Below are 11,648 nucleotides of genomic sequence, written 5' to 3'. Positions count from 1 at the left end.
GAGAGCTCCATCATTTATTCATTTTTAGAATATCTTTTGCCACATTACAAAAACATATTTAGTCACCCTCTTGTGAAACCAATCAAACAGTTTTAAGAGAACTTTCTCTGAGATATTGGCTTCAATCCAAGTACAATAGAAGTAAAAGGAATTTCTTTTCTGAAGAAAAATCATAATAAATCACCCGTAACATATCTGTCCTGTAAGCCGTAACCAACTATCATATAGGAAAAATCACTCTTGACTGAAGTGGTCACAACTTGTAAACACATGCAAACTGATGAGGGGTCACAAGAATAAACAGCTTCTTTTTAAGGCACCAAAAGCCTAGAAGGTTGGAAACCGGGGCTCGGAACAGGTAGTTATCTGAAAACCTAAGAAAATAAAACCAAAACATCTGCAGGGCTAAATACAATGTATGATAATTAGGCAATATATATTTTGACAAATTTAGGTAAACGAAACCCAAATTATGTATGATTTAGACTGCAATTTTGCTTGTATGTGTACACACAATTACCAAAGGGTCCTGTGCACAAATAATCATTTCTATATTCGTAGGCTACAGCAAAAACATATTTTTTTTTGGGGGGGGGGCGTATGTACTTTACTTGCTCACAGCCATTCTGGTTCACGTTAAGCTGTTTTGGCTCATTCAATGCGTGAAATGTGAGTTTTGAACAAGAAATAAGAGAAAACACACATGTAAGAGTGCTAGAGTCATTTCTTTTCATCTTTCACCAAATCAAAGCTGGACTAATATTATTTCCAGCTGTTATGAAATTCAACTGTACACTAGTCAAAACTAACTACTAAAAGGCACCACCACCTGGTCAACAAGGATCAGTACAGTTATGAGGCACACTAATGAAAGGAAATCCACAGTAATGGTGATTTGGTGATCCCCAGTGGATTCACAGCGCCATTACAATTGTGACCACCAAGCCAACCAGCCTGACAAGCCAGACCCACATCAAGATGTTGGGGTCTGGGAACTCACCATAGGCAGGGCTATCCGAGGGGCGGGATAAACGGATGTCTTTCAAATTCTCTCGGTAGGCTACGCAGTAGAATAGCGCTACAACCAACCAGAGCAACGCTGGTTGATAGATTCAACTTTTACCGTATCAACACATCTTCCTTTTTGAAGAATGACATCAGTGCTAAACTCCAAGTCTTCCAGAGTCACGGGCAAAGCCGATTCGAAAGACAGCCTTCTTTGTTTTCAAATAGCAGGAAGGGAAATTCACGCGGAACCGTCTCCACTGTGCCGTCCTTATGTTAAGCCCGCCCACCGACTCTATACACAATTTGATTGGCCGGACCAGAATTTGGTTTTTCCAGTTCGGAATCCAACGGAGAGTTGCTAGACTGCTCTTCATTCGATGTGATAGAAATCTTTATTACACGATCAATTTAAAAAATATTTAACCAAATTGAAGTCAAAGATTTTGAAAAAGAAGCCAAGCTTTTTTGGAGCTGGCTGCCAATATTAAGCAATACATTTTTTCCATGTCTACTTGTACAAACAAAAAAGCTGTTAGATCATATGAACTTTGTTTGATTCACAAAATATTTGTATGAAGTTTTTTACTTGGTTTTGTTTTTTCCTTAAGTAACCCCCTGGCTCGTTGTGGACGTAGACTGTTAATATGTACAGAAGATATTGTTTCCTACTGTGCGTCCACATTCTTCAATAAATCTTGATTTGAAAAAAGAAAGAGTTGCTGGACTTACCCTGGCTGCAAATTACATTTGCCGTTATGGTGCATCTAGATTTCTAGGCTACAAGGCAACACAAAATCAGACAAATTAGTAACAATGCCTACGAATTAACAATCATATTGACGCCAAATTTACCAACCAACATCATTTATTAAATGATTTTGCAATACAAAACATCTGTGCAAAAATGTTTAGACAAATTACAAAGACAAGGCCTCTCTTGGTCAAAAAGGATAAGCACGTAAACCTTCTGTAATAGGTACACTGTTATTGAAATACAATCGTACTTGTATTTTGTTTTTGTTTTATAAATGGATCTAGAATTAAAAAACAAAACAAATAAAGGCACAGTTATGATTTTCTTTGCCAAATACAAAAATACCCAGACTTGATTAAGATTCACAGTCTTGTGTACAAGTGGTTTTTGCACTACTATATGAGTGGACATAAATCATTGTTTTTTACAATGTACATGCTGGATGGAGGTCACGTGTAAAAATTCAGATGCAAAGGCAGCTCGCTCTGCTTCAGAGGAACGAAAAGATGAAAAGACAAAAGACAGCAATGAAATAAAACCTCAATAGGAAAATGTACTTTAAATGAGTCAAATAATCTTGGATTAGATTTGGCATGAGGAACAAAGCACAATCTTATCCTTTCGTTAGCTTCTGTTGACCATAGTTGGTTTGAATAAATTATTTCAGGGTAAACTAAAGTTCAGTCTAATCTAAATCAGAATTATTTTCATTTTAGTATGCAGTGACTTGAAGCGCCTGCTTTTCATGTAGTGAGTAGTCAGATCGTAGCCATGGTTTGAAGGGTTTAAGTACACGGACTAAATACTTAACATAATACAGTCTTGTCTATCTACATTCCACAAATGTCAACTTAAAAACGCTATCATTAAAACAATGCAATATAGGCCACGAGCCATCTTCACTTTATGCTCTGCACATCCACAGTCAGATGCTATCAGCGTACCCTCGTGTCAGATGTGTGTTTGGTTAGTGTACAGCGGATTAAGAGAGTGATCATCAGCAGAGTGCAACACGTACAATCTGGGACACTTTTATGACCATTCAAAACCAATGATTGTCTACTACACACAAGGTAACACCAGATCCCAAACTGTTCTGTCACTGCAGCCCTTTCTATTATCTATATGTGTGTCGTTTTTAAATAACAAAAGCTTCATATTAAGCCGTGCTTCTAATCAACCATCATCAAAACCGACAATAACAGACAGCTAAGGCATCATTTGTGTGATTACAGAACTGTGAATTAATAACCATTTACCAAATACTTCTTCATTTCACAAAAGGATATTTACGGAAAAGCCTTGAAAAACGTATATGATTATACTGCTGGACACGTTGAAAAATAAATACAGCTAAAATTTTAGAGACTCACAGGGGAAAAAATATGGGCATATTTATGTTGTTCTTTTACTTTTAAAAGCTGCACATACTCGTTAGGATGTCGTGTCAGCACAGTTGGCACCAGGTGTACCGGATACCATTCACTCTCATTTACTGACTGATGTAGATTGAAATAAAAGCAACATACATAAATCTCTCTGAACACAGCGAATGAAAATGATCCGTTTTTAGGTCAAACTTTCTTCTCTTCAGGTGCACAGTACTATATTCATGGACATAAGGCTGATTTGTGTCATGGTAACATTTAGGGCTGTCCTCCGCTAAATACATTTTGAGTCAACTCACAATGGTGTGATTTCGAACAACTAATCGAGAAGTCGATTTAATCAACCGATCTGTAAAACTAAGAATCATGCTAAAGCAGCCCTTTAAATCTGGTGTTTGCCAAATATGTGCTCATACGCTTCTTGGAAAGTCATTCAGCATGAAAAAACCTTTAAAAAAAATGACTAATCTACTAAATAAATCTTACTTGACCAAAAGGACCTCTTAGTCAACTAATCAACTAATAGGGGGCAGCCATCATAATGTTATCTACTATGAGGCTTATGTGTGTTAACCCTCCCTGCTTTGAGTACTTTCACTCACACATATGCTGAAAAACAGGAAAGGAAAGTGCAAAGACATGAAGATAAGCCATTCAAAATTAAAATACTGGAAAAGCTCTGATAGAAATTAAAACTCCATATCCAATTTACAATAAAAATGTTCTTTTGCGAGGGTACATTTATAGCTTTACATCACTGACAGTAAACTGACCCCAGCTCCTGGGTGGTGAGTCAAGTGTTTGTACCCTGAGGCCGGTCCAGTTAAGCTGTGGGGGATATGAGCAATGCGTGGTTTTATTTGTAGACCTGTAGGGGGTCCTCTGCAGCCAGCTTTTGAAGTTAAATGTCACGTCCGCTCGGAGGGTGGAAGACGGTACTGCGGAATAAAAGGAGGAAGGGGAAGGGATCCCCATCGAAGGTAAGAGAGACAGAGAGAGGAATGTAGGGAGAAAGAAAGGCTGATGAAGAGTTTTTTTGTCCAATCAGAAGTACTCCCTGCTTCCCCAGCCTAGGAAGCTGTAAAGTGAAATTTGAAAAAGGCAAAAAAGACCTGTGTCTATGTTGCAATAGAGGAAGATGTTGGGGTTGCACAAAAAACATTCAGGTGTCACTTTCAAAAGGATTTTGCGTAAAAATGCCAAATCTCAGTGCCTGGACAAGTATTTTAGCCAAATTATCACTTGTATCTGTTTTAGTTTGAATGTGATGGGGAGACGTCACATGGCCATAAGCTGTCTGCCTGCAACACGTGAAACCCAAAAGGCAGGTTACGCCACCTCCTTGTGTAGGCTCCTGGTGTATTTGAGCACGCCATTGCTGGTCTTCTCAGTTAAAGCTGCTAAACTTCCTGTTTCTTCAGTCTGTTGTTTGCTCGGTTCTCGATTGCTAAATGCAGTTTCTTTTACTGTACAAGCACACATACAGCACATTTTTGTGTTATTATACAGTACGTCCAGAAACAAGCAAGTCGCACCCCTGCTGAAAGGCACCAAAAGGTCACGGTAAGAGTGTCAGTGTTTCCTTCACATCCTGCATGAAACGGTCTGATAACTCGGTTATTGACACAGGAACATTGTGTCAGATTGTGATACAAAAAAAGAAAAAACATTTTTTAGGACGCAGGGTGGACTTGCTATTTTTTCATCTTTAAAGTTTATTCCTTAATAAAAAAAGTTCTTTTGAATATATATCTTTGTAGTTCACTCATTCATTCAGGACTTATGTACCGTATTCACACAGAGGTTAAAATAATAGCACGACATTTTCAAACCATGGTGGTAAGTACATGCTTTAAACAAAAAGGCATTAAAAAGTCAGACAGCTGCGTATATACTTGTGTAGCTGCGGCAATGTTTCTTGCACACTCAAATGTGCGTACAGGACAGTTTCTGTTGGGTCTCCATATGACCGGAGTAGAAGACTGGGTCCCTGTGTGAGAAGCTAAACTTCACAAATGTGGGTCCCGAGCAGAAAGAATGTGAGTGTGTCTCTATCTACAGGTCTGCGGTGATGACCGAGTCGTTGTACATCAGTACGTCAGAATCAGCAGCGAGCAGCGCTGTTTGTGATGCGTGGTCCAGTTGTCCCACTCCCTTCTGGCAAACTTGTCCGTACATCTGAATCGGCCCTCCACCGCTCCCCGGCATGATGCAGTGGGAAAGCAGCGGCGTGTTGGCGTCATGATTAGAGCCCGTGGTGGAGGGCACTCCGCTGACGTGACCCGTGCTGGTGGAGCCGCTGGCGCTACTGGGGGAGCGACTTTTGGGAGGGGGCAGGTGGTGCTGGATGACCCTGGTCGGTGGGGCCGGCGGAGGGAAGTGGGCTGGAAAAGCTGCGTATCCTGGCGGGATGGGGTATCCATTGACAGGGATAAAGCGCTGGTGGGTTTGTGTTACAGCCATGGGTGTCCAGGCTTGAATCTGGCCCATCTGGCCCGGTGAGGGAATAGCCTGGGCTGGGTAGAGGTACCCAGCAGCCGTGGCAGCAGCGTAGCGGGGGTTGCTGAGGTTGCTGACGGGACTGGCGCTGAGTGAGGTGGTCTGGGTGGTAGCGTTGCCTCCACCACCAGAGGGCGTGCTTGAGCTGGCGTGGGATGATGGCCCCTCCCAGGCTCGCAGGCGGGCATGGATGTCCTTGAAGCGCGTTCGACGCGTTGGTCCCTCCTGCCAGCATTCAGTCATCAAACCATAAAACCTGAGAGACAACAGAGTTAGTTATCAGGCAATTGGAAGAATGTCTGTAATAACGTCTGATACCACACTGTTTTTTTGTTGTTGTATTTTTTACATTTTTATGGATATGGTGAAGACCGTGATATATTCGATATAATTCTAGAAACACTTGCAAATGCTGTTGATAGTATAAGCAAGGGTGTGCATACAGTAACATTCAAACATTAGAAAACAAGCTATCTCTGTAAAAGAATCTAAGAGCGTCTTGCGTACTACAGAAGGATTTAACACGGAAACCATATAATGTCCACATTGCTGGCTTGATTCTGTCACACCCCCCACTCTCTCCCTCTGCTTCCTGTCTTCATCTCTGCTGTAAAAGGTTACTGTAAAATCATGAATTTCGAGAAACTCGGTTCACCCCTTTCACATTGCATAATGAGATTGTGACTTTTTTTTATTACCAATTAGAAAAACCGTATGTGGCCTTTGAAACACAAGACGATGAGGGCGTTACTAGCCAGACACTAGCCACGTTGGTTGTACGTACTGTATTACCTTCTCATCATTTACTTCAAAGCTGTGGCTGATCAGCAACATTAACCTGAACATACCTTGGCGGACAGTCCTCGGGGCAAGGCAGCAGCTGCCTCTTTCTCACCATCTCCATCACTTCCTGGTTGGAGAAGCCGTAATAGGGCTGTAGACCGTAGCTGAAGATCTCCCACAGCACAACTCCGAACGACCAAATGTCCGAGTCTGTGGTGAACTTTCCGTAAGTGATGGCCTCAGGGGGCATCCAGCGGATGGGGAGCAGAGTTTTGGGTTGAATGCAGTAGTAGTCTGAGGAGTAGATCACTCTGGAGAGACCCAGGTCGGAGATCTTGACGTGGAGCTGTTCACCTACTAGAATGTTCCGAGCTGCAAGGTCTTTATGGGTGTAAAAGTGGCTGGCCAAGTACTCCATCCCAGCTGCCACCTAGGTTTGATTAGTCAGAAAGAAAACAATCATTAAAGCAGGAAGTAGCTGTGAAATATGTCTGGTACACAGCAAGTTGAAAGGAGAAACACTTCTTTCAGTTGTATAGACTTTAAAACTGCTTTCATATCCCACCTGTATGGACATATGCAGGAAGTCTCCATGATCCAGGCTGGATTTCACCGTGCCATCCTCATCACTGCTGCAGCCAACGTCAGAGTGCGGTGAACGCATGATGAGGAACTCGTGGAGGTCGCCTTGGGGCAAAAACTCAAACAGCATACAGACAGGCTGCTCCTGAATCACCACACCCATAAGGCACACCACGTTTGGGTGCTGCAGCTCTGTCAGCACTGCAGCCTCCTGTGATGCAAACACAAGTGTTGGTAAAAAAGAAAGTGAGTTAGAAACACTGTGGTCTTGAAAGGCGGCGGTAAGAATGTTGTTTCAAACTCAAAAAGATGTTTGGGTATATCACTTTAAATGCTAGCAGCTCATTCTCTGTCCATGGAAAGTGTGGCTTGTGTTTTTACAATTCATCTGTTTCAATCCTTCTTAACATCTAAATTTATCTGGACAATCTGACAGTTTATTTTTTGAACTATTTTAAAAAGTGACTTTTAGCCATTGAGTCTGCCATCGCCCAACATTTTTACCTTCTGTGAAAATATAACAAGTCATGCTTCAATTCTTGTGGGATAAAAAGGTCTTTCCACTGGGAAAATTGTCCCTTGTATTTTAAAACAGTAGATTATTTTAGTACTACATCCAAATACAATTTCCAGTTAGAAGCATGTCTTCTAAAATGACTTACTATTTACAGTAGTCTTAGAGGTCCTATTCAAGTTACATATGGTTGATTTTGTGTATTCACCAGTAATATATGTTAATAAAAGTTGAAGTCATTTTTTTAGATAATAATGGGCATTTTAGGCCTTTATTTTGACAGGACAGCTGAACAACATGGAAGAGAAGAATGAGGGGGAATGACATGCAGCCCGCTACGTCGAGGAGTAGACCTCTAGGCCTTTATATGGGCACCTGCTCTACCAACTGAGCTATCCAGGTGCCCTATTTAGGTCTTTTCTTCAAGCTGTAGAGGGAGGGATCCAGTCTGTACCTGCTGGAAGTCGGCCCAATGCTGGGCATTGGAGACATCCTTCAGAGTCTTAATGGCCACAAGCTGTGTCTGGTCCATGCCCGGCAGATACAGGTGACCCTTGTAGATCTTCCCCAAAGTGCACTCTCCAAGCTCCTCCATGAAACGCACAGCCGACAAAGGAAGCTCTTTGGCCTTACTCTGCAGAGAAATGAAGAGGAGGTGGAAAAGAAAAAAGTGAGATCAGTGGGAAAAGACATGTGACAGAAAAAATTTGATCATCATTTTCTTTGTACACTTTCCTCACCATTATCCTTGATTGGAAAATTGAAATGTTAATATGAAGTTTACATTGGTGCTTCTAATGCAATGCAAATATTGCCCAGAGAGTTGATAATTGTCATAATCAGCCTCAACCCATTACATCACCTCCTAATGACTCTCTTTAAGCCTTTGGAGAGCGTTGTGGGAAAATTGTGAAATCTGGCAACACATTCCCATCTTACAAATGTAGTTTAACTGATGAACATCTTAGCAGCGTTTAGGAAGACTTAGCAATGAATTCTCCTGCCAGCAAAACTGTAGAATCAGCTGCGGTAATAACAGAAAAAAGCTTTCGCTGTCATTGTGAGTGGGGACATTTTAGTCTTGTATTCTTACTGAGGAAATGAACATAGTTTTTTTTGTAAATCCAATGGGACTGAGCTGAAATGTGGGATTTTAGCAGGCTTACAAATTTTTTATAATTCTGTCAGACTTGATCAAATGTAATAATCTTAACTAAAGAACAACTTAACACCTGTTTTAGCTTGACTGCACCATCTTAACAAATTGAACCAATGCATTCAAACCCAGACAGCTGATTTCTGTATTAATGTCTTTTTTAATGAACACTATAGACGGACCGGGTTCAGTTGATAGTGTAATAAAGTCACTCACTAATTTGAATTTATAAATTTAAAAAAAGTGGATTTAATGGTAAGTTACTTTTAAAAATGATGAAAGGAAAGTATTTCATTACATCAGCATGGCATAATCATGACGAGGCAGTGTGATCTGCCAATCTGCCAACAGTTATTGTCAGAGCAATGCCAAACACTCTGACACAATAGGAGAAAAAATGCAATTAACGTGAATTACAAAGTTTTATTATAACCACTGTGGCAAAACCACACTAAATAATCTAAATAACAAATGAAGAAGATACAAACAAAAAGAAACAAGAATCAACTACAGTATGTGCGTGTAGCTGTATTTAAAGATAAAAGGTGAGGCGATGTTGGCAGAGATTTCCAGATTCCAGGAACTCTGAGATGAATAATGAAATTCAGTGAACAGGAGAGAGAAACACAGGCCTGTCTGAGCTCCGAGGGGGGTGGTGTGTGTGTATGAGTGTGTGTGAATGAGTGTGGGGGCCTGCACATGCTATGAGAGCACATATGTTTTAAGTTATGGGTTTATTTCACCCCGTCTTTCCTCCCCACACCCAAACCCTCAGATCCTCCTCACACCACCACAGGTTTGTGTGTGTATGTTTATGTGGGTCTAACTGGATTGTCACGGGCAATGGCCCCTTGGTGACCCTGCAGCAAAGCTTGCTGGGTAGCAGCCTCACCCAAGACAAAGTTGTAGATAAGAGGTGTAGGGAAAATAAACACTCAATTTAGCAGTACATTACTGTATAATTTGAGGTTTCACGACTCATTAAAAAGGTTTAAAAAAGGTTCAAATATAATGCAAATCCTCATTTGACCAAATTGTCTTGCATGTAACAGTATTTAGCTATAATATTAGATGCGTGTGATGCAAAAAGAGTTAAAAACAGCATCTCTGAAAAGCTTTTTCTTTGCTTTTAAAATCTTAAAATGGATGGTTAAACAGTCTGATTTGTGTGAACCATATTTCAGGCCCTTGTTGTTCACAAAGACCATTTAAAATCCACTGTAAAATTCCATAACTGCATGGTTGACACGCTATGAACTCCCATGTCCTTGACTCTTTGCAGGCCGCCATCTAAACACAGTCAGGAGAGGCTCCCACTGCAAAGAAATAAAATAAACCACAAATATTAATGGCTTCTGACGCGTCTGTGACATTTTGCGCATGACACATTCCCTTGAGCATCAGCCCTGCTTTGCACAAACAGATACGTTGTCTGAGAAATCTTCCCCCCCCCCCACCACCACCACCACCACCAAAATTATGTGGAAAAAGATAAACAGACATGATGTGACTGAGTATGCAACCTTGAAAGAAACATGATACAGATCCTAATGTGAGCTATGTGTTGGCTGGCAGAGCAGGGGCTTGATAATCTACATTACAAGAGGCTCTGTGACGGGGGGGGGGGATGAAAGAGAGAGTGAAGAATGAAAAGGAGGTCCAGTGTAGAGCCCGACCAATAAAGGATTTTTTAAAGCTGATACCGATAATCCGATATGCCTTTATATGTCGGCCGATATAAATCTTTTTTTAAATAATCCAGAAACGCGTACTTAAACTTAAACAGATTTCCCTAACAGTAGTTATTTGAAGTTATTTATGAGTTCTTACTAAAATAATATGATATTAATTTGTTTTATTGTCAACAGAACAGAGGAACATCAAAATATATTAAAGTTCTGATAAATAAAATGTATAAAAATAAAAAACTTAAGATATGAAACCTAAAGTCCTTTGAAAAAAAAAACACAATAACAAAAAACAAAATCCGTGTTGCCAACAGGGACGCTGTAGAGTGCCCTCTGGTGGACAAACTATGCAACGGCAACACTCATGACATGGTTGACAGTCCGTTTTTTATTTTTTAAATATTCATATATCAGAATAATTTATTTGTCATCATAAATGATTCTGATGAATGAATATTTAAAAACATAAAAATAAAAAATAAAAATTGTTTAAATCAGCCATTATAAATGCAGATAACCAGAGTTTGCAGATACCCATAGTTTGGGAAAGGCCTAATGAGAGATGCCTAATTAGAGAGATGTGGACAAGAGACAGTGGAAGAGAAATAAACAGAAAGGCAAAGAGCTGTAGTTCAACATTCCTGGATCTGCTCAGCTCCGATGATAGAGATCTGAAGCTCAGCCCCCATGGAACCATGTTGCAGACTAACAACCCTCTGCTTCAAACACATACTGTACATGTACACATTCAAATCTAAAAGTTGGCTCTCACAACTAAAATCATTTTGTCTTAGTCTCAGTGAGGCAGAACAGAACCTCCATCATTTACTTTCCCCACCCACAGAATTATGTGCTGTGACTCTCTACCTTTGGCTTGTATGCAGTTGTGAGCATGGACATCTCAACGTTTTGTCCTCGGACCGGTTTGGGCTGACGAGGAGCAGGAGGCCTGGGGGACTTCTGGTTGTTGCGGCACACGCAAATAAAGAAGAAGAGCAAGGCGATGGCTAACGGTATTGCCACACTGGGAACCAGGATGTACAAGATCTCCATGTTGCTGCCACCAGACTTGTCTTCATGGTCTTTTGGATAGATAGAGAGAGGGAGAAAGGCATTTTTCATGACTAGGCAGTATAATGTCATAAAGAGGCATACTAAAGCATAAACGATAGTGGATTAACAGAAAATTAAGCTGCAACAATTTTGACAATCAATTAATTGTTTAAATGATTTTTCGGAAGTGATAAAATAAGGTAAATATCTTTATCTGTAAAAA

General features: G+C 40.6%; 1 protein-coding gene across 2 annotated transcripts in view; it reads right to left on the bottom strand.

The window, feature by feature from the left end:
- Positions 1–3,168: 3,168 nt before the first annotated feature.
- The window catches only part of ror1 (receptor tyrosine kinase-like orphan receptor 1), a 116,979-nt gene continuing 108,499 nt past the window's right edge, over positions 3,169–11,648 (bottom strand). For both annotated transcript variants that reach the window (XM_032525828.1, XM_032525829.1), the window contains 5 exons: positions 11,240–11,454; positions 7,983–8,162; positions 6,998–7,225; positions 6,498–6,862; positions 3,169–5,905 (listed from right to left, as the gene is read on the bottom strand). In XM_032525828.1, coding sequence (XP_032381719.1) covers positions 5,206–5,905; positions 6,498–6,862; positions 6,998–7,225; positions 7,983–8,162; positions 11,240–11,454 — 1,688 coding nt within the window. In that variant the 3' untranslated portion in view covers positions 3,169–5,205. The remainder of the gene's footprint in view (positions 5,906–6,497; positions 6,863–6,997; positions 7,226–7,982; positions 8,163–11,239; positions 11,455–11,648) is intronic.

This window comes from Etheostoma spectabile, chromosome 9, assembly GCF_008692095.1.
Source record: "Etheostoma spectabile isolate EspeVRDwgs_2016 chromosome 9, UIUC_Espe_1.0, whole genome shotgun sequence".
Classification (NCBI taxonomy): Eukaryota; Metazoa; Chordata; class Actinopteri; order Perciformes; family Percidae; genus Etheostoma; species Etheostoma spectabile.
Note: the sequence above shows the minus strand (reverse complement) of the source record. Positions and strands in the feature narration are given on the sequence as shown.